The 23,915-nt window shown below is 34.4% G+C and overlaps 3 protein-coding genes across 6 annotated transcripts; all 3 read right to left on the bottom strand.

Annotated features, from left to right (window-relative positions):
* Positions 1–605: 605 nt before the first annotated feature.
* Positions 606–1,771, bottom strand: LOC123221913. The gene has a single exon (XM_044644893.1). The coding sequence runs from the start codon at positions 1,767–1,769 to the stop codon at positions 867–869; it is 903 nt and encodes a 300-aa protein (XP_044500828.1). The 5' UTR covers positions 1,770–1,771; the 3' UTR covers positions 606–866.
* A 3-nt stretch (positions 1,772–1,774) lies between these two features.
* Positions 1,775–2,729, bottom strand: LOC123220420 (probable methylmalonate-semialdehyde dehydrogenase [acylating], mitochondrial; the record flags this gene model as incomplete). The annotated part of the gene is made up of 3 exons (XM_044642670.1): positions 2,593–2,729; positions 2,109–2,193; positions 1,775–1,983 (listed from the first exon to the last, which is right to left on the bottom strand). Coding segments are annotated over exons 1-3 (297 nt in total), but the record flags the coding sequence as incomplete, so codon positions are not given.
* Positions 2,613–22,963, bottom strand: LOC123221888 (methylmalonate-semialdehyde dehydrogenase [acylating], mitochondrial-like). Of its 4 annotated transcripts, XM_044644860.1 has the most exons (20): positions 22,746–22,962; positions 22,566–22,629; positions 19,742–20,278; positions 18,970–19,064; positions 18,703–18,771; positions 18,259–18,420; positions 18,089–18,167; positions 17,830–17,984; positions 15,535–15,598; positions 14,784–14,863; positions 13,894–13,959; positions 13,371–13,421; positions 13,074–13,225; positions 12,054–12,144; positions 11,747–11,827; positions 3,592–3,669; positions 3,422–3,457; positions 3,280–3,323; positions 2,839–2,917; positions 2,613–2,754 (listed from the first exon to the last, which is right to left on the bottom strand). In XM_044644860.1, the coding sequence occupies exons 3-20, from the start codon at positions 20,274–20,276 to the stop codon at positions 2,728–2,730; spliced, it is 1,944 nt and encodes a 647-aa protein (XP_044500795.1). In that variant the 5' UTR covers positions 20,277–20,278; positions 22,566–22,629; positions 22,746–22,962; the 3' UTR covers positions 2,613–2,727. The 4 variants fall into 4 exon arrangements, 1 of the variants encoding a protein (XP_044500795.1); XR_006503320.1 differs by lacking the exons at positions 2,613–2,754; positions 2,839–2,917 and having other exon boundaries at positions 3,306–3,323; positions 3,422–3,522; positions 22,746–22,963; XR_006503321.1 differs by lacking the exons at positions 2,613–2,754; positions 2,839–2,917; positions 3,280–3,323 and adding an exon at positions 4,627–4,719 and having other exon boundaries at positions 3,433–3,457; positions 22,746–22,963.
* Between the last annotated feature and the right edge of the window lie 952 nt (positions 22,964–23,915).

Genomic DNA, 23,915 nt, shown 5'->3' on the forward strand with positions numbered 1-23,915 from the left:
TAAATTTGGTATTTTGCTCATTGAAATTGTTGGGTGAGTAATTTCACGAATTTCAGTGACTGGAAAGGGTATCCAAATATCAATGCAGTAGGGCTGGATTCGAGTCGAGCCGAGCCGAGCTCGACTCGCAGCCAGCTCGGGCTCGGCTCGGTTTTTTTATAGCCGGCTCGAGTTCGGCTCGAGCTCGACTCGAGCGGAACTCGACTCGGCTTGTTTTCGGCTCGGCTCGTTTTTCATATCAAAACAGCACCGTTTTGTATATATATATGGATCAAAACGACGTCGTTTTGTATAAAAAATTTTTAAAAAAAATCTATCGAGCCAATCTGAGCCAACTCGAGCTCGATCGAGAGCCCATCTCGTTTTGGGCTCGAACCGAGCCGAGCTCGAACTCGAGCTGGCTCGGCTCGAGTCCAGCCCTAGCAGTAGTCTCATAAGTCAGAAAGGTTAAAACCCTTTTTGTAATTTCATTTTACGGAGGGAAATTGAAATTCTGATTGTGCACTTTTTGGGTCTAGTTGTGATTGAAATTTATTACATAATTTATTTGCAGCAATGGAAAATGAGAAAGATTTTGATTATGAAATAATTGGAAGAGTTAATCATTCTCAAGAAACAAAGTTTTTTTCTTTACCATGTCACATTAATGCCTCTAGATTTTTCAGTATTTTTAAAATGGAAAGATCCTTTAACTCAAGCAGAAATCTGCTTAGGACCGTTTTAAGCTCGTTGATATCAAGCTAACAAAGATTAGAAGAAACCAAAAACTAGATTATAAATGTAAAAACCTATGTTTCACCTTTTCATATTATTTTCTTTAAGTGATGCTTATCTTATAACTTCTGAGATGTAGGCAAAGTCATTGACTATCCTTGGCTGGGAAAATCATCCACTGAAAGTATTGGGTTTTGAGTATACATCCTCTGTGATGACGAAGTTGCAGGCACATATAACCTCTCAGATGTTGGTGACATACTGGTATTTCTCTGAACAATTGAAGAAGGATACATCCTCTCGGAAACTGCAGGGATTACGTCAAGTTGTTGTGTAGCAGGTGCCATGTCATTCCTTGGAGTTGGTCCAGACATGTATAACCTCTCTGAATTCGAATGTAAATTTATGCCAGCTATCCGGGATGTAGATCCTATATGGTCATTTCTGTGAGATGTACAAGGTATGCATATCCTCTCAGTGGTGGGGAACAAGGTAGTATCAGATCTTTGAAATGATTGACCCTCATTGTTATTTAAGTGAGAAGTTGACAGCATGTATATCCCCTCTGAAGTTTGACTTAAGGTCACAGCAGTCCGATGAGGAGTTGGAGCTATACTGTTATTCCTGCATGGTATCGATCCCATATTGCCATTTTTATGAGATGTAAAGACATATGCCCCATCACAAGATGTTGGTGCTGTGTTGCTGTTTCTCTGAGTTGTAGGCACATATATCCTCTCAGAGGGTGGAGGAACAGCATCTGAAGTTTTAGATGTCAAGGCTGGAGATTCACTCCAGTGAGATGTTTGGGGCATATAAATCCTCTGAGACGATTGTAGTGGCGCAGACACTGACACTCTTTGGCTTGACAAATCCCTCTCTGTTGCAGGAGGCCGAGCCAGTGATGTTCCCTGATTTGACAATTCCATATCAGCTGAAGACAATAGCAAGGATTCTCCCTGGTTTGGCAAATCCACATTAGCTGTGGGAGATAGAGATGAAACTCCAGGGTCAGGTAAATCCCTCTCCATTGCCATAGGGATGGGCGGCAGCATTTCAGGGTTGGTGAATCTCTATCTGATGATACGGACATAGATGATGACTCCCTTTGGTTAGGAGAGCCTCTCTCAGATGATGGATGCAACAGTGAAGAAACACCTTGGCTTCTTATATCTGTATCAGAGAGCGAAGGCACCCCCATTCTTGTAAAATCGCTCCATTGTTGGGCCACCATTTTGATCTGGGTGTAAAACTGCACACCTGCCTTTCCTGAAAATCATAGAGAGAAAATGAGGAAACTAGAGAAACCAAGAGCTGCACGTCAGAAAGCTTGACAATAACCAATCATGATCCAAAGGGAAGAAAAGATGAAGAGAAAGGCAAGGGAACTGTACCAGAAAAATTGAAGTCACCGGCAAAAGATGTTTTTTGTTCATTAGTGAAAGGCGCTGGAAAAGGAACGGGAACATTGATTCCAACCTGAATCAAATAAATCATGTCAGAGGTTTAAATATATTCAAATCATAGTGTGCTCAAACATGAGTAAGGCTACCATGAACCGGTCCCCTTAGTCTGTTTCATAAGTTTCTACCATCACTATGGGGCAGAAAACTGAGCACAGCCCATAACCAAATATAATTCCTTGTGCACACAAAAAGTTGTGAAATTCATGTGTGTTTAAACCTAAGCCATTTCAAGAGATACACAAGATTAATTTTTAACATTCTCTCTTCTTGATCAAACTGGCACTCTTCCCTAGATAAAAATTTGAGCAATAGAGAGTAACCAAATATAATTTCTTGTGCACATCAAAAGTTGTGAAATTCAAGTGTGTATAAACCCAAGCCATTTCAAGAGACGCACAAGATTAATTTTTACCATTCTCTCTTCTTGATCAAACTGGCACTCCCTAGATAAAAATTTGAGCAATAGAGAGTATTTAGACTTCAATTGTTGAAGAACAAGCCAACAGATTGAACTTATTCACAGCAGGTGTTGTCAGATGATTTGTGTTCAGAATGACCAACAAGGAGAGAAGATCTAGAGGATAACAAAAAAGATGCCTCATAGCACACTCTTCTCAAAGAAGTACTCAACTTCAACAATTGAAAAGGATGAGCTTACCAACCCAGCTTCAATTTCATTCTGGAATTTCCTTGCAGTAAAGCCAGATGCTGTGAATATTGATGTTCCATTCACAAACCTACATCATTATAAATAAAAACAGAAGAGAAATGAACAGGCAATGCACAACTCAATATGTTACTGGAAGAAAATGTGCCAACACTTAAAATTTCCATTGTGCCTACATTTTTACAGACAACTTATTTCCAGGAGTAGAATAATTCCACGATTTATGAAAGTAGCATCATTACTGTTACTTATAAGAATTATGTAAAGAACTGGGAACAATAATATATTACAGGAAAAGCGGGAAGAAAGGAAAATGTCATTTAAGAAGCAACCGGCACTAATCATGCCACATTGGGAATCAGAAAAATGATTATGCTGGCACACATTAAAAAAACCATCTGGAAATTAAGAGGGTAAAATTAAAACAAGTACCTGTTTCTGTTTACTATGGCTATGGCATCTTCTAGAGTTTCAACCTGTTTATTGTCACATGAGTGGAACGTATTAACTAATCTCCAATTAATACTGCAGTGCTTTTCACACAAATGCACGACGAAAACTAATCAAACAATACCTGCATACAAAGTAGAACTGGCCCAAATATTTCTTCCTGCTCAACACAAGATACAGTGCAGTCAAGAATATGCCGAGGTCTTTGGTTCAACTCTTCTTCCACTGAGAATCATCGTTACCCAAGTCCATTTATTTTGATAAGTACAAGAATTAAAAGAATGAAAAAAGTACCTTGTAACACTCCATGTTGGGTGTAACATCATGTAAGATGGTCGGACCAACGAAATTTCCATTCTCATATCCCGGAACCTGAAGATTTGATAGTTTGGAATCAGTCATCAAAGGTTTCTAACTCAATGGAAACAGTAAAAGAAAATTAATCAAAGACCACAAGTTCTCCAAACACTACACATCAAAAAGAGAATAACAAAAGACAACAGTGATGCAATAGAAATGGCAAGTCCAAATTCAAAATACAGTAACCAAAAAAACTTACCAAGTAAACCCAAACACTTCATTTTATTCTCTTACCAATAAATGCCTTTTATTCTCCAGAAGAAATGCAATTTCAGGCCCAGCAGTAAGAATCATTTCCTTCGAAATCTTTCTTTTCCCACAATCCACAAACCCCTAACTTTCCAAATTAATAAATTCATTGATAAATCAGCTAAACCTACATCCATCCCTGTTTAGTATGTTTCATGAACCCTCCTAATCCTAACTTGATGTTAAATTCATTCAATCACCATGGTAGCATGTGTGAAGATATCTCAGATCATGTAACACTTGGGTTTAACATTATTTCATATACATTCACTCTTCCACCAAATTACTAAACTTTCTATAGGTTAGTTTCTCTATCACAGAATTAAGGCTATATACATTAAGCCCATCTTGTAGATCCATTTTGTGCCAAGTTAAATCATTCCTATATTTGACTATTTTGACAAGTTTTATCCCTATCACTTTCAAGAAGACCATCCATTTATGTGTCAAGTTATATCATTTCTCTATTTGCTTGTTTTGATTAAGCCTTATGCCTGAGAACTTCTAAAAAGACCACTACTATACAAGAACATTCAAGAAAAGACAACCAAAAGCTTATTTCAGATTTTCAGATTCTAAGGATGTGAGAGAATTCTACATCCATCAGATCTTAGTTTAATACAACTTCATGTACCTATTCAGCTTTTTCACCTAACACTAATAATTTAAGCTTCGGGGTTGGTATTTATGCTTCATCAGAACCAACCAATAAAGTCATACCATCATCCTTCTTCCATTCGGCCATGGATATGTTAACAAAATTTACATGTGAAGCCCGTGAAGTTTTGTTGTACATGGAAGTCTGTTGGGACCCTGGATTGTAAGGATTTACACTTGTCAATAATAATGGAATAAATATGAGATTTCATAAAGAATCACGATTACAATTTAAAATCCAACATCTCTAAACCTACGTCAAGAGATCTTCGGTGATGCCACACCCCCGAATACATAACTACTTTGAAATTGGATTCTCAAAAGTTAATTTCAGTCCTCCCTAAACCCTACTATTGATTCATTACAAATCTAACCCTAATTGGACTCCTAATTCTAATCCTAAACCTTATTGGTAATTATCAAATCCAAATCCTATTTCCTAATCTTGCAAATATTTATTGGATTCCTAAATCACTTACAAATAATTATTAATTTCCTGAATCCTAACTATGATGAAGCTAATAATTCCTTCCTCCTCAACAATAGCATTGTCCCTAAGACTGAAGTATAGAAATTTATCATAGAAAAGGCATTGGCCATAACTGTTGGGGGTACACTATTCATCACACTTGAAACACTGACTCCGAGCTCACATCTCAATTGGTGATAGAAGAAGATTGTCATAATCGACTCGTGGTAGAGGTAGGTCATTTGTCATAAATTTGGCTTCTCTTGGCTAAAGGCTTTGAAATTTTTGAATTTCTTTCAATTGAAATTGTTGTACATTTGGGAGGTTGTCTAATGAGTCTTGAGCAATGGATAAACTCGTGGACTCATGGATCTTCGGTCATTGGGTGCAAGTCATAAAATTTGGATATAAGAAAAATATGGAATGTGTTATACACAAGTTTAATATAGCACGATATTAATAATATATTTTAAAAAAAAAGACAATATCAATCATAATTTTAACATTTTTCATAGACCACCTGCTTAAAATCAATATAGCATTTCATATGCAAAATATTCAATTGACAATTAAACTTAATGAAACACAATACATAACTGAGATTCAAATTATAATTTAAAGACTCAAATACAATATATAGTCAAGATTCTATTAAAGTCTCTCAAACACGTAACATAGTCAATTAATTTATCACGATTGTTGATTTTTCAATTTTACATGCATAAAGAGATTTAACAATAATAGATAATTTATATCTCATATTTCTCCTATACAGTTAAGTGAGATTCAAGTCATATAAATATCACTCATAGGAATAAAAAAGCACTTCAGAAGTAAATAAAAATAAAAAAACTCCAAATAAAAATAATCCTAGAGAAGTTACAGTATACCTCTAAACCTCTGTCTTGTCCTACATGTCAAAGGAATTAGCTGGTGATTCAAGGCTAGCAGATTTTATGGCTGATTCTATGCCATTCTATGGCGATTCTGTGTCATTCATTTTATGGCAGATTTTATGTCATTCTATGACAGATTCTACGTCATTCTATGGCTGATTCTGTGGCAAATTCTATGTCATTCTATGGCAAACTCTATACCTTGTACAGCTGTAATTATTGTTGTAAATTCTCTATATTTCCTTATTTAGGATATACTAGTTGTAGGCTATTTTTAGACAGATCTGTATATGATAGTTTAGCTATTTTTTAGAACTAAATTTCAACTTGTATTCATAATATATAATGGGCATTCTTCTCCAAGAGGAAGACACCAGTTTTTGCTCAAAACTTTCTAAGATTATCATGGTATCAGAGTCTCGGTTTTGAATTCTCCTGTGTCTCTTCATCTTAAATCCAACTCACTCCTAGTTCAGTCCTTTGCTCTTAGTTATTTTGATCAAGTTATCTCAGCCTCATGTCTTCAGACAAGTATGATGTCTTCTTGATTCGTTTTAATGACAAAAACTACTCAGCTTGGGCATTTCACTTCAAGATATTCGTCAAAGGCAAAGATCTATGGGGTCATATTGATGGCAGCAAACCTGCACCTGACAAAGACAAAGACAAGGATGAGCACTCCAAATGGGAAGTCAAGGATGCTCAAATCATGGCATGGATTCTAGGATCTGTGGAATCCAACATCATCTTAAATCTTCAACCCTTCAGAACTGCAGCTGAAATGTGGAATTATCTAAAAAAACTCTACAGTCAACACAACACTGCTCGTCGATTTCAGCTTGAACATGAGCTAGCAAATCTCCAACATGGCAGTCTCTCTATCTCTGATTTTTATTCTAGCTTCATAAATCTTTGGGCTGAATATACTGATATTGTCTATGCTACCTTACCTCCCGAAGGTCTTAGATCTATTCAATGTGTACATGAAACTACTAAAAGGGATCAATTTCTTATGAAACTGAGATCTGAATTTGAAAGCACCAAGTCTAATTTTATGAATCGAGAAACAGTCCCATCCTTGGATACATGTCTCAATGATTTATTTCGCAAGGAGCAACGACTTCTTACTCAAGCCACCATGGAACAACTTAAATCCACTTCTGTTCCTATGGCTTATGCAGCTCAAGGCAGGCCAAAAGGTAGGGACATGAGTACTATTCAGTGTTTTTGTTGCAAAGGATTTGGTCGTTATGCTTCAAATTGTTCAAAAAAATTTTGCAACTATTGCAAAAAGGATGGCCATATCATCAAGGAATGTCCTATTCGACCCCCCAAGAGATCTGGAACAACATATACTGTCTCAATTGGTTCCTCTAGTGCTAGTAGTTCTATGGATACAGCACATCTGATACAAAGTGCTCCTGCTCCTGTTCAATATGTGACATCTGAAATGATTCAACAAATGATCATTTCTGCATTTTCCGCATTAGGACTCTCAGGTAAACCCTTCTCTAAACCTTCTCCCTGGTACTCTAATTCTAGGGCTTCCCATCACATGACAAACAATGCTAAATTTCTTACCAATGTGAGTAAATATCCTAGAAATCTCAAGATTTATACAGTTGATGGCAACTCTTTGCCTATCATTGCCATTGGTGATGTTTCTTCGTCCATAACCAATGTCTTTGTCTCTCCTAACTAATCTCGTTTCTGTCGGACAATTGGTTGAAAATGATTGTAAAGTGGAATTTTCTAAATTTGGTTGTGTTATGCAGGATCAACAATCGGGGAAGATGATCCCAAGGGGGCCTAAAGTAGGACGACTTTTTCCTCTTCAATTTCCTATGTCTCCATGTTCCTCTTTACCTGTCATCACTTGTAATTTTGCTTATGTTGATTACTGAGCATGGCATAAACGTCTTGGACACCCAAACTCTAATGTACTTCATGCTTTGCTAAATTCTGGTTTACTTGGGAATAAAGGATCAACATCTCTTAGTACTGTTCAATTTGATTACAATTCTTGTAGGCTTGGAAAAAGTAAAGTTTTGTCATTTCCCACTCACACACCTAAGGTAGTCCAGCCTTTTGATTTGATACATAGTGATGTATAGGGAATGACACCAATTACATCCCATGTTAATTACAAGTATTTTGTCACTTTTATTGATGACTATAGTCGCTTCACATGGATTTATTTTTTGCATTCTAAAGATGAATTGTTTTCAGTTTTTAAGCTTTTTCATGCACATATTCAGACCCAATTTTCTGCCAATATCAAAATTCTTCGTTCTGATAATGGGGGTGAGTACATGTCTAATTTATTTTAAGAATTTCTGCAAACTAATGGTATAATTTCTCAAAGGTCTTGTCCTCAACCCCTCAACAGAATGGGGTGGTTGAAAGAAAGAACCGTCACCTTCTAGATGTTGTTCGCACCCTTCTATTAGAGTCATTTGTACCCCTTCGTTTTTTGTGTGAAGCTTTCTCCACTGCTATCCACCTTATCAATACGTTGCCTTCTCCCTCCTTGAACCATGTTTCTCCTTTCTTTCAGTTATTTGGTCATACCCCAAATTACTCTAACCTTCGTACCTTTGGTTGTGTGTGTTATGTTCATCTTCCTACACATGAACGCACAAAACTAATAGCTCAAGCTGTTCAATGTGCTTTTCTAGGATATTCGGTGCACCAAAAAGGTTTTCTTTGTTATGATCCCAACCTACGACGTATTCGGTGCACCAAGAACTTCGTCAGACGAAGTTCTTCGTCTCCCACGGCGTCTCCGGACGTCGATCGGACCTCCAAATGGGAGGAAAGAGATCGCCGGAAGGAGAGGTTGCTTCGGGAGGGAGCGGTCGTCGGCAACGGAGCCGGAGAGTTCACCGGAGATTTCAAAACCAAACCCTAGGGTGAAACTGTGATTTTTTAAAACTTAGGCGGGGGGAAAATTTTAGTTTTTAAAGTTTAGGGGGGCAAAAGGAGATAAAATTTTCAGGCGTTAGGGTTTGGTTAAATCTAACCGGCCATGGGTGGGTATTTGGTGTTTCCATAGTTAAAGGGGGGACTTTTGAGAAAACATCAAACCTTGGGTGGGAAATAGTCGTTTGGCCTTCTCGAAATGTGATTTTTTTTGAAAATCAGTATTTTTTTTCCACACACAAGGATGACCTTTCTCCTTCATTCTCTGTTTTGCCAATGTTTACTAACTCTTCTGCAGATTCCGTACCTTCTAAGCCTCTCATAGTCTATCAACGACGCAAGATTTCAACACCTCTTGGGCCTCCTCCAGCTCATTCCCTTAATGTTGATCCTATTCCAGCAACTGCACCAATACCTCTAAGACAAAGTACTCGAGTTCGTAAACCCCCAGATAGGTATGGTTTCACCTTTCCTTTATCTTTGATAGCCACTGTGTCTTCTATTCCTATTCCTTCATCCTATAAACAGGCAATGGAGCATGAATGTTGGCGGAGAGCTATTGAAACAGAACTTCTTGCACTTGAAGAAAACCAAACCTGGGATGTGGTTCCATGTTCACCATCTGTGAAACCTCTTGGTAGTAAGTTTGTGTTTTCTATCAAGCTCCATTCTGATGGATCCATAGAACATCACAAAGCTTGGTTGGTGGTTCTTGGCAACCAGCAAGAGTATGGCCTAGACTATGATGAGACCTTCGCACTGGTAGCCAAAATGACCACTATACGAACAATACTCGCCCTTGCTGCATCACAATCATGGTCAAATAGAAATAAAGAACACTTTCTTACATGGTGATCTCAAGGAGAAATTTTACATGAAACTTCCCTGTGGTATGCCTACTTCTTCCCCTAATGATGTTTGTAAACTAAAACGCTCTTTGTATGGAATAAAGCAGGCACCGTGAGTATGGTTTGAAAAGTTTCGATCGACTCTCCTTGGCTTTTCATTTATTCAAAATCAGTATGATTCCTCCCTTTTTCTCCAACGGACATCTAAGGGCATAGTTGTTCTCCTTGTTTATGTGGATGACATTGTTATCACCAGTTCTAATATGGAGGCTATTTCTAAACTTCAGAATTTGTTGCACTCTACTTTCCACATGAAAGATCTCGGCCAACTCACCTATTTTTTGGGGTTAGAGGTGCATCATCAACCTCAAGGTATCTTCTTGAATCAACACAAGTATATTATAGATTTGGTTCAGCTAGTTGGACTCACAAACACTAATTCTGTTGACACCTCAATGGAAATTAATGTGAAATATCGACGTGATGAAGGAGAACTTCTTGAGGATCCTACTTTGTATCGGAAGCTGGTTGGAAATCTTATTTATCTAACTATCACCCGCTCAGACATATCTTATGTTGTCCATATTGTCAGCAAGTTCATGCAAGCCCCTCGGCATCTCCACCTATCTGCAGTCCGCCGCATCATTAGATATATCCTTGGCACACCTAGTCGTGGCTTATTCTTCCCTACTGGTTCTTCCCTCAAATTACAAGCCTATAGTGATGCAGATTGGGCTGGCTGCCCGGACACCAGAAAATCAACTACAGGATGGTACATGTTTCTTAGTGATGCTCTTATCTCTTGGAAATGCAAGAAGCAAGACTCGGTCTCCAAATCATCCACTGAGGCGGAGTACCGTGCCATGTCTACTGCATGCTCCGAGATCATTTGGTTACGTGGTCTTCTAACAGAGCTCGGTTTCTCCCAAGATCAACCTACTCCCTTACATGCTGACAACACTAGTGCCATCCAAATTGCTGCCAATCCTGTCTACCATGAACGCACGAAGCACATAGAGGTTGATTGCCACTCTATCCGGGAGGCCTATGATCGCCAAGTTATCACTTTCCCACATATCTCCACTACTCTTCAGATTGCAGATATTTTCACGAAATCCATGACACATCAGCAACATAACTTTCATGTTAGCAAATTGATGCTTGTTGACTTACATGCAAATGATAGAGATAAAAAAATATATTTATCATACCACTATCAATCAAATTCAAAATTTTCTTTGCAACAAAAACAATGAAGGCCAAAAACTATTATTGCAAGGTTGTTCTAGTATAAAATTGAAAAAGTAATAAGTTTATTACATTGACCAAATCACCAGTGTGAACTGTTGTTTTTCAATATCAACAGATTGAATGTTAAAATGATAAATTTATGGGGAAATATATAAATCGAAAAGGAAAAATATGAGATAGTTAGGGTGCTTCGATTATGGAAGAAAAGGAACGCAACTTGCCACAGCTTAGATTGAGTTTTTATACTTGATGTAAAACGCACTATTTTATACTTTCAAAACGATGTTGTTTTACCCTTTATAAAAAAAAAAATAAAAAACATGACAATGTATGATAAGACCGTTTAATACGAAAACCATAAAAAATATGTATTTAATACATTTTCGATCCAAACATACGACAAAGGTTTTTATAACGGTAAAATACGATAAATGCATATAAAACGTGTGTTTACTAGGTCCCTAGATACAAAGCTACTCTGAAATGGATTCTCAACAGTTAATCCCAATCCTTCCTAAACCCTACTATTTATTCACCATATATCTAACCCTAATTGGACTCCTAAACCTAATCAATAATTATTAAGCCCTAAATATATTTCTTGATCTTGCAAATATTTATTAAATTTCTCAAATAATTATTAATATCCTAAATCTTAACTATGATGAGGCCTAACAAAGTCAAACACAAGAAATATGAACAATAAGACATATTTCTCTTAAGAGTTCTATAAAGCAAACTTAACCTTAAGAATGGATGGGAAGCAGAAAAATGAAGGTAATTAGATAAAAACACACCACAATATTTCTCCCATCAAGAAGAAGTCTAGCACCATTGTCAACAGCACTCTGAACTAATCTGCATATACGATTCTTTACCTGAGAAGTCGGAAAACACATCAAGAATTATGATGAAAGAGAAATTTACCAGTAACCACAATCCTACATTTTTGCATGCATACACAAAAACTTGCAAAATCCAGCAGTAAAAGTGTATTTTCACCTCCACAGAAAACCATAAGTAACAAAGAACAAAAATCACCAACCAAGATCGTCCCTTATGATCACAAAAATCTTTTAAAAAGTTTTGGATGCATGTTTTCACCTCTTTGCTAATAACTGGACCAAGGTCGGCAGTTGGATCTGTTCCATTATTCACTCTAAGTGCTTTGCCAAGCTCCACAAGTTTATCTTCCCTAAAAACAACATTTCATGTATGAACCAATCAAGTAATTTCCAAAAAGGACTGAGTTTCACTTTCAACAGAGTAGTAGTAAAGGTAATAGACATCATAAAAAATAATAACTTAAATCTCACATAAATTATATGAAGCAAAATGATTTACCCAAACTGACAGATCACAAGAAGATTAGTAGTTTAACTCTAGGCGTATTTTATTTAAATTCCTGTAATATTACTTCTTAAGATATATTTTTTAAGGTACTTTGACAATAAGAATCCCAAATTTTTACAAGCTTGGGTTAACTTGGGGTGATTTTAATGTGCTTGGAAATAATACACCCAAAGATAAATGAAGTTTCAAAAACATTTTATTATAATAGTTTAATGGCCTTTAGAATATTTTTCTCCCTGTTTCTCTCTTTTCTCTTGCTGCTTTTCCTATTTATTTTTTCTGAAATAATGTCTTGAGATCAAACTCTGACATCTTTTCCAAACGTTATTTTGGAATTCCCTAAATTCAATATAGAAGCAAACAAACATCAGACATGACTTCAAATAAGTTATTTGGCTAGCTTTAAGATTATTATGGAAATTACAAATAGGCGGGTTCTATAAAACTCCTTAAATTCAATAAAGAAGCTCAAAGTTATTTAAAGCCAAAAAAGCTCTCCTGGGGACAATTTATTGAAGCTAAATAACAAACAAAACAGTGATCAAAATTTGGCCGTAAAAAGATTATTTGATTTTCTTCACAATACCTTCTCTTATCCCTTTTTTATAAGCATTCTCATCAACAAATTTCAGTTCTTTCTAAGAGGTCGTGTATTTCAAATTGAGACGATCCCAGGTGACCAAAATTGCAGCCTTAACTAAGTTTAGTTATCTTCAATAATGATCCAGTGTAAATTACAAACTGCCAAGATAGCTAAGAGAGTTATAATACCATAGCATTGATCCTGCAACAAAAATAGCTGTAGTGAGACCCATACATCTCTGTCCTGAAGCACCAAAGCCAGAAGCAACCAAAGCATTCAAAGTAGCATGCATGTTTGCATCAGGGATGATGATTGCATAATTTTTGCCTCCTACATTGGACTAAAAAGTCAAAACAAATATCAGATAACTATCCAGTTCATAGAGTTCTAAAATATCCAAAAAAGACTAGCTAAGCAAGCAGAACAATTTGAGATAGAAAGAATGGAAAACGAGAGATACAGAAAAGCAAATGAAGAGTATTCACCTGTACACGTTTCCCCCTAGCAGCTGCTCTGGCATATAATTGTGAGCCAAACTAAAAAATGATGGGCAAAAAGGGAAAAAGAAAAGGTCAAGTAACATGTAATTGATGCCTAGCATGATCTAAATTCCTAATTAAACATGACATTATATGGTAAGACCAAATCAAGAGGGCATTCAATAGAGCGTTGTTCCACTGCAATCTGTTTGATCACGTTTACTTTCAGAACTTCAGTTAGTTTTTGCATGAATAGAGCATATCTAGTGCATAACTAATAATTTACACTTCACAGACAGCCCAGAGAATTAACAGAAGAGGAAAATAGAAAGAGTAATTAAATTATTTAGTTTGAAGGGAATTGTTTTGAATTCACTAGAAGAAAACTGAATGGTGACACAAGAATCTTCACCAAATATCCCAGTAAGAAGATATTGAAGTAGTTTCCGCATGCATCTCACTTAAAACCATATTTTTACACACTGCATTCAGTGAATACAGAAGTCACAGAAAGTGAGAATTAACTTACTGTGCTTGATCCAACAAAGGATAAAGCTTTTATATCATCATCTTCACATATATAATTGACAATATCCTGCTCAAATTTATTTCCAAATAAAAATGTGTTAGAGATAAATTAAGTATCAAACAACGCAGAACATTATACTGTAAGAAAATAATGAATACACACAACCAAAAGTGAAAGGGAAAGGGTTTAAGAATTTGGAGGAAAGTAAAAGTAGAAGTAGAATAGACAGCAGCTCCTAAGCCAGTCCTAGCAAAACCCCAGACCCAAGCTGGAATGCATGGGTGGTGTCTGTTGGTATACACAATGTAATATTTTCAAGACAACTGACAACGTTACAATATTATAATGCATGCAAGGCATTATACACAATACTGGACTGCACTTCCCCACACTTGACCAGTCACAAGTAGAAGAAAGCTGCACGGCAAGTAAACCAGGAAGAAAAACATTCTTCAAGAAAGGCTCAAATTCCTCCAAGTTCTGTTTCTAATAGAAGAACACAACTGAAGAACGAACTCATTGAAACAAATGAGAGTTTCCGCACGTAATTTACAGTAATAGTTCAAAGCATATTTATTTTCCATCGCACTAGAAAAAATATTTAGAGCTGTGAGTATTAATATAAGGATGTTTCATAATTGCTTAATGTTCAAGCAAGGTAAACTGTGGGTAGAAATTGGTTTAAATCAGAGAGCACATGCTTAATGAGCAACCAGTGCCTCAGTAGGAGTTCTTTCTTTGCCATCTTATCTTTGTTATTTGTACTCAACACACTATATTTAATAGTAACTGTAAAGTCCATATAACCAAAAGTGAAACACACTTAAACATTATTATATCATACAAATGCAAACCAAAAAAAAAAGGAACTCCAAAGAAGTTGATAATACATTTGTGCCATGAACAACATTCAAGACACCATCAGGCAAACCTGCCTCCATTGCTAACGCCACAAGCATCATTGAAGCACCTGAAGGAAAATATGATATAACATTAACGACATTGATGTAGCAGAGATTCCCATAAGGAAAAGTTGTTGAGGAGATAGCAAGATAAATCCATAAGGTAACCAATGAAAATTCACAGGTAATCTTAACCAGAAAGGCATAGCAAACTCTTCTGAGTTCCCACTTTTACTTAGCCCAGAAAACATTATGCCAAATCCAAAACTCCGCCACCTAATATTACAGAATTAGCTTTCATCCAGTGATACAACTCAGTGAAATTCTAGTCAACCATATTTATCCATTGGCGAAATGTCTGTCAATGAAAATTTAATTATAATAGGGCTGCAGTTTTGGAAGATCTTGCTGGGTAAGGATTTTGCCCAAAAATAATTAGTTTAATTGGTACATAAAACAAGTCAACAAGCCAGCTCCTGCCCTTTGGTATCATTATTTAACCATGTTTCAAACCAAATTTTAATAAGACAAATTATCCTGCACAATAAACTAAATCCAAGCATATATCAGCCAACAAGTTATTGCTACAAGCTAGCTAATCTACACCATGCAACCAAGAACATCCCAGTTGCAGAGCTTTTGTACTGTACAGCTGACAAGGGTAAATACTTCTCTCAACATTTCCACTAGGTTTATTTAAGCATCAAACCAAGAGTATATCACAATACCAAAGGGGTACCTGGATTCTTTTCGGAAGGCTTAAGAACAAATGTATTGCCACATGTAATTGCAACAGGAAACATCTGCCAAGATAATACAAAAAATTACTTGAACAGAAGTCTTACTTTTCCTTTAAACGTAATGGAAAGAAAATTAAACATTTTCAACCTATTTGCTCCAACTTCCCACTCAAAGAAAAAGCATAGTACAGCTTAAAAACTATGGTTGGACCATTTCTCATAAGCTTAAATTTTTGGGATAACTAATTGCTCAAAATGGTTCTAGAGCGCATTTGACCAAGAGGTCTTGTGCATGGATCCACATATAAAAAAATAATCAATTGTGTAAAATTTTCATGTGAGGGTTGTCTGAGAATTATTGGTGTACCCTTACTTCTATGTTTCAGCATTTGGAACTTTTTTCCCATTAAAACATAATGAGTTTCAAGACTTGCAAACAAAATCTTGACTAAAACATCCTCAGCTATAAACAGCTAAAACCTCTAAAAAACAAGCCAGGAAGCAACATAATAGGATTAGATGATGATGATAATAATAATAATAAAGAAGTAATAATTAATAATATATTTAGTTAGGATAATACATTTAATTTTATCAAGATAACATATTTGATTTAGTTATATTAATATATTTGATTTGATTAGGATAATATATCTAATTAATTTGGTTAATAGTTGAATTTGAAATTTAGGATTTTATAAGAATAAATAGTAGTGGTTGGTTTGAGGAAGAGAAGAATATTATTATTTGGGTAGTCTTTTTACTGATTGAGAGTTTATGGCCTTTGAGAGAAGCTAACACCTCTTGTTATCAGCCTTTTTTTTTAATATTAATAATACACGGCGATTCTAAGGACAAGAAGGTTTCACATCATACAAAATGAAACTGGAAGATAAAGGAAGGTCTAACGATTAACAGAGGTGGAAGCTCAAGTAATGGGGGAGAACGGAATTTGTCTCCGTTATGAGAGCAAAGAGGAACAAAATCATGACTTATTGTTCGATGAAGACGGATTAGATGATGTCATCATCTTGATCATGTACACGAGCAACAAAAGAAGAAAAAAATTGATCCAATCGAGATAGTAGATTCCAGCAAAAAATCGGCTAGTTTAGACAAAGGAGGATTGTCTATTGGGTTGGGCAAGCCTGAGACTCGATTGTTCGGCCCAAAAAATCCAGTTTCGAACTGAACAAAATTTTGGGCCTTAGGTAGGCTTGAACAAAAAATATATATATATCTATTAAACTATCAGGCTGGGGCTTGAACAGAGGTTGTTCAAGCCTAAAACCTCATAGGACTTAAAAATTCATTCTAGGTAGGAGTGTATTTGTCAGGTTTTCAAACTTGTAAAGGATTGTAAAGGTGTTTTGCAGGTTATTAAAGTTACAAAATGGGTCCAAAGCAGGCTCGAACAAAATTTTTATGGGTCCAAATGGGCAAATTTTTATGGGTCCAATTTTTAATGAATCAGGTATGAACAAAAAATACGAGACCCAAATGGGCAAATCTAAGGCCTAGGCCCACAAATTCTATGGGTCTAGGCTTGAACAAGTCAAACCTGATTCAATAGACTCGATTAATAACCCTACAACAAAATTATTAAGCTAACGATGAACCAAGAAAGGGAATTGACAAAATTTGGAGTTCATTTGGTCTGATACAACAACCAAGAGGAGGAATCAATAGATTCAAAGGTTCAATTGACAAATTTTGACAAGTTTCAACAATCAGAACCCATTTGTTCACCTGGTAATTGAGTTCAATCAGTGACAAAGACCAAATAGGCAATGAACAAAGAAGAAAATGTGAAACAAAAAGAAGAAACTAAGACGTTGATAAATACGAACTAGGCTAGGATCAATGAAGACAAGTTAACTTTTTTATCACTAGTGGCGATTGAAAAAATAGCAAAATAGAAGAGGTTTTCTAGAATTGCGTACAAGAAATGTAAACATTTAAAAAATTCGGGTTGGTGGGATCAAAAATTAAAAAAACAAATAAAAAATTTACAATGTCCTACCCCAAGGACAAAGTGGCTTTCAAAAAGGCCGATAAAATAAGATTAGAAAATAAAAGTGATAATATATTTAATTAAGATAACATATTTAATTAATATAATATATTTGATTTGACTAGGATAATATATATAATATTTAATTAGAATAATCTTTGAATTTGAAATTCAAGATATTAGAAAAATAAGTAGGAGTAGTTGGATTGAGGTGGAAAAGAATATTATTATATGGGCATTTTGGTCAGCCTATCACTGATTGGGAGGCCTATAAACATACCCACAAGGGAATCATTGCTGAAAAGTTGAAGGGACATATCCCAGCACAAACACCAAGAGGCTCTCTAATGCAGTATGTGTCAATGCCATCAGATGCATTAGGAACAAACTCCCCCATTTGAAGAGTTGTCATTGCACAAGCATGTTCAACCACTTCTGCAACCACAATAAGAAAACAAGGAAATTAATCTAGATAATGTGAGAGGATCAATTAATTATCAATCACCACAGGTGACGAACAATAAGAACCATAAGAATACCTAAACCACATAACACATCTGCACGAGCACTCTTCAAAGTCTTGCCCTGCTCTATGGTAATATTCATGGCAAGCTTGTCCTAAAATATTTTGTCACATAAAAAATAATGAAACTAAAAACAGAGAAAGAAAGAAAAATGCAATTAGAAAGAAAACTTTTACTACACTCACAATATCTCTGATGATGAGCTCTTGGAACTTGAACATGATGTGTTGACGAGTAGTAACAGATGTGTTTTTCCACGAAGGAAAAGCCTTCTTAGCTACATTTACTGCATCTTTAAACTCCTCATATGTAGTAAAAGGAACTTGACAAACAACCTCTTGAGTTGCCTAATTAAAAGAGTAGGTCCTATTAACTATTTTAAGAAACAGGAATACTATGTGGACTAGCTTTAGGTACACAAATATGTATACACTTTTATATGTCATCACATGATTGAGTAAAACTTTATCTTTAATTTAAAATCACTCAATCATGTGATAATACATATAAGTATATACACATTTATATACCCAAAGTCGGTACACAGTTTTATTGTTTAAGAAAACAATGATATCACAATTCCATTAAGAGAAAAAAAAAATGCAACCACATAAAATTTATATGCTTACAGGATTTATTACATCCATGGTTGCACATCCTTGCGAATACATGGATTTCCCTCCAATAAAATTAGGAACCTTCAAATACATTAAATTTAATTATTAAGTTATAATCTTCATATCTTTATCACAAGAGACAAAAACAAATAAATATCAGACAGGAAGTGAGAGAAACTAATAATAATTATAAAAAAAAAAGGTATGAAGCAAAAGTTGGTTTCAAGAAAGAATCCTCATATTGACATCATTATTTTCTCATTCAATATGAAAACTTACCTGATTTTGGTTTTGCTTTAATGTCTCCACTGAGGAAGTAGTGCTTGTGTTTACAAGAGCAGATCTATTAGGTCTCCAGGACTTGAAACTATTATCTGCACAACATACATATTTCAGTCATGAAAAGTATTGTTGAGAAGTAATGGAAGCAACAACCTTGTTTCCAAGATCTTTTCCTTGCTGAGAGCATAAAAGATGCATAGACTAATAAATTTTTTTTGCTTCAACGAGCGACAAAAGTAACAGAACTTACACCCTTATTTGAATATCTTTTCTCCCATGAGAGCACTAAAGTTTGCATAGAATAACGAATGTTTTCAGCCTCAATGGGAGAAAAATCTTAAACTAGACATTATTCATGAAACTGAACTCTTATGCACATGCAAGTTTATCACTCAAATTCCAGTACATCACAGGGTAAGTTACAAGAAAAACTCCTTTTAATAAAGATTAGCATAAATCTAAAATAGCAATACAAAAAATTAGACCCTAGAGAAGAGTACAAGACGCATATGAACCCCAGACCAAATAAGTAAGCCCTACAAGTTTGGTCAATCTGAGCATTTCAACTTCAAAAAAGTAGATATTATTATAATAAAAAAGGATTTATTCTATTATTTGAAGAACCAAGAAAAAGATCTCAGGTAATTTATAAATTTATTGCCAATCAAATGCTATGCAATCCATATGAATGCCCTTTAGTGACAATGCACCACCCATCTCAGCCACCACAAATTATTTTCATCTTAAAACGCTTAGACAGGGATCAGACCTGATAAATTTCCTTGACGAATTTTAGCTTTCAGGTTGTACAAATGTCTTGGTGTTGACTGCAGCTCTGGATTGCTTTGCTTGAGAGCCTTAAGCACTTCACGTGGTTTTATACCAGCTTCAGTCATTACTTTGATTTGCTTCACCTCTTCCTCAGAAAAACGACGACTATAAGGATGTTCAGACATATCTTTTAATGGATCATGGTTGTGTTCTCCATTTTTAATGGTAAGCACCCATACATCATCTTCCTTTCTACCTATAGCTTCAAAAGGGCAGTTTATAAGCCGAGAGCATGCTTTCCTTTTGCGTTTACTTTCATCAATTTTACGCCTATTACGATATACACCTCCTCTGTCACATCCAAGAATGACCCTCCTATCCTTTCTAGACTTTTTAATGGTCACTACATATCCTTGATTAGCACCAAAGGCACGAGCATGCTTGATGAGATCTTCTCGATCTTGAAAAGTTCCAAGTGGAGGAGGAAGCATCTTTTGCTGTCCTGTAAGCTCTGTCTGAATTTGAGTTCCCATTACTGAAGGCAGAAAAAATTACCAAAAGCTGAAGCATATGATATAATTTAAAAAATAAATTATATCAGAAAAAAAATCAGTATTTAACACTTTTAATCACACATTTACAGGAAGCTTAATTATTTTATTATATTGTAGACTTATCTTTTTTGAAACAATAAAAGCATTAATGTCTAATTAGAAAAGATTCCACATAATCTAATTATTTTATAATATTTGACTTGTAATCATCAGTCTACATGAATGATTGAAGATATTTGCTAAGCAATTTTTTCATATGAAATGGAAAAGGGGAGGCCAGCCTAGACAATCATGAAAATTTAATGCTAAACTTTCAATTGTGTGTAATATATGGCAAGTACCATATGCATATTTGGGAGAGTTTTAATAAGAAAACCCTATTTTCTACTCAATCCTTTCCGCTAAGCCCCTGCATCTAGATTTCCCAAAAAAAGAAATGTCCACTTCTAAAGCTTACCTTTTGGGCCAAACTTTCACTTGTGTAATATATGGCAAGTACCGTATGCATATTCAGGAGAGTTTTAATAAGCAAACCCTATTTTCTACTCCCCAATTCTTTAGACTAAGCTCCTGTATCTAGATTTCCCATAAAAAGACATGTCCACCACTAAAGCTTACCTTCATAGGCCACTTCTGATTTGAAAAAGAAGAAAACAACAGAACTGTTACAATCGAAAGGGAGAGAAAAAAAAGAAAAAAGAAAACTCTTTTTTTTTTTTATGAGAGGCATTCATTCAGATTAAAGGGAAATTTTCTCTTCTTTTTTTTTGTAAAGAAAAGTATCACCTCAACTAGTGAAGCCATATGAGCATCTTTGTACAATAGTGATCAGCCCTTCAAAGATTCTACAACAATAGGACCCCCAAGTATAATGAAGATCATAACAACCTCAGTATAGGTCAGCCCAGTGTTTCAACATACCAAACCTCCTAACTACTGCAAAAATTACCTTTTCTATTCTTAATACCATGATCAATTAACCATCATCTGAGAATTATTTTTGTTTGAAAACAGCATACCTTTTATATTTGAAGTGCCAGCAGAAAAATTAACATAATCATATTGGTCAGTAATATGAGAACTATACCTTTCTGGTCCAAGTTTCTCTTTGATTCCTCACTGTCCACTAAATTAACCAAAGAACAATGACACTATGAAGCTCAAAATCTAAACAGCTAGGTTGTCCCTTGCTTATCTTCAAAAGTTTCTATCACACAAATGGACTTTCCTTAAAGCTATTCATACATGTATATGTTTCACAATAGTCAATTTAGAAACTTTACATTTAGGTTTCCAATGATGTCTTTTAATGAACCTTTTGTGCAAAAAACTTGCAAAGACATCATCATAACTATTTTTAAATAGTTTTTTAAAGATATATTCTACATCATATACATATTCCATGAATCTGCTACCAAAAATATAACACTTAGTTTTGTAATGAATTTGTATGTATTCAGATTCCTTCTTTTGTCAAAATATACCCTCTATGAAATATAGCATTAGAACAGTTTTTTTTTTTTTTTTGGGTATCCAAACCCAGAATCTGTTAAAATATTCTAACATGCTTCATGCTAAAACTCAAAATCAAAAAAACTTCAACAATTTGTTTAGCAAAATCAAGAAGAAATCAAAAGATCTTCCAATGCCAGATTTCACACCATTTCAACTAACAACATCGAGCACAAAGTTTTAAATGCCAATGTTATCAAATTAATCAACCACCAAAAAAGAAATGGACTCATCAAATCAATTACAGTTTAATGGTTGACTGTTTACTTTATCTGAAGAGGAATCCCATGCCCAATAGTAATCTAAGATGTGCAAATAGCAATTCCCCAAAAGATTAAACACAAGAACAAATAAATACAAGAAATTGTGAGTTCACTTTGCTCAGGCAAACACTTGTTCAGAGATAAACATTCCATGATTCCAACTCAAATACAAAAACAAAATACCTTTATCTTCTAATTTCTAATGTCTCATCAACAGGGGCCTCTCAAATGGACAACAAATGCAGGAAGTTTTATTATTCATAGTTAACTGTCAATTTTCCTTCATAATCAAAATCTTAAGCTCTAAATAAATAGTACAAGAAGTCAGTTTTATACAACATAAAGATACAAGAAAGCAAAACGAGCATTAGAAACTGCTAGAATAGTAACAAACTGAAAAACTAATTAAAAACCCAGTAAAAAGAATTACTTCCAAAATAAGAATTAAACTGTAAGAGAAAAAGAGTAGCAATGTAAATGCCAAGGATTTTACCTGACCAGAAATTACAGTAAAGTGAGAACAACAATTGCAGCCCTGATTTTCAGGCTTTCATAACCTAAAAACAAACAAGAAAATGGAGCGAAAACATAAAAAATGTGAAGGTGATTGATAAGACTCAAATACAATAAAAAGGAAAAAAAAATTGAATTGGTAGAGGTAACTAGTACATACCAAAAAGGATGAAACTACATTAATGGCATTGTTCATGGTAAAATTATTGAATTTAAAGAAAAAAAGAAGATAGAATTGCAGAGTAAAAGAGTTGCCTTTTATAAAAATGGGCAATTTAAGAAAGTGAGGGAAATTTGAAGTTTTGGGACATCAAAGGAAAGGATCGGGACAACCACTCGTTTTTTATTTACGGGGACGCCTTAGTCTCTCTTCTCCACTTCTACTTTCACTTTCAGACCACGCACTTCAATTGCGTGTGTGCGTGCGCGCAGTTTATTACAGCCACTTAAGCAAGCACTTCTCAACGGCTGCAATCATCGTTATTATTCTTCTTAAAATAATTAAATATAAAAATTAAAATACATCAATTTGTAATTTTGTATAAAGCAACTAATAAAAAAAATTAACAAATATAATTTTATTTATAAAATAATTACAAATATTAACAAATTTTCTTAAATTTTTAAAAGTTCAAATTATTAAAAAAAGGATTGAAATTATAAATTAAAATCATAAATTGGAGTTAAAATAATTCTTGATTAAATTAAATAAATATTTTTATCAACAATTATATTATAGTATATTTTATTGAAAATCCCAAATGATTGATTTTTTTTTTCAGTAAACACTTGTACATATGTATTGGCATTAAAAATGTGATTTAAGTTATATTATAAATTATTAATATATTTAATAAAAATCAATAGATATAAATAATTATTGTATTTAATTTTGATATAATAAAAAAATACTAACATATTATTTTACTTAAATATACAAAAATATTATTGGGTATAATTACATGAATATATTCTTCATATTAATTATTATAATAATTGAAAATTATTGTATTTTGTCCTTGAAAATAATAAATAAGAATAAAATTGTAACAAAATCAAAATTATCTTACTAATTTGTAATACCTAAAGTAGACGTGATAATTTGACTATTTCATATATTACTTGTATATCATAACTGATAATAAAAGAATATCCAAATTTTTTATTACATAACAAATCAAATAAAGTAATAACAGAAATAAACGATATATTATCATAATAATATTTGATTACTTTAAATTAAATGTCTCATAAATCTCATTTTTCACGAGATTTTTAGGTCATTATGTTAAGTTTGATAAAAATGATTTTTTTACCAAAAACTAAGTAT

The sequence above is a fragment of the Mangifera indica genome, chromosome 1 (genome assembly GCF_011075055.1).
Source record: "Mangifera indica cultivar Alphonso chromosome 1, CATAS_Mindica_2.1, whole genome shotgun sequence".
Lineage (NCBI taxonomy): Eukaryota > Viridiplantae > Streptophyta > Magnoliopsida > Sapindales > Anacardiaceae > Mangifera > Mangifera indica.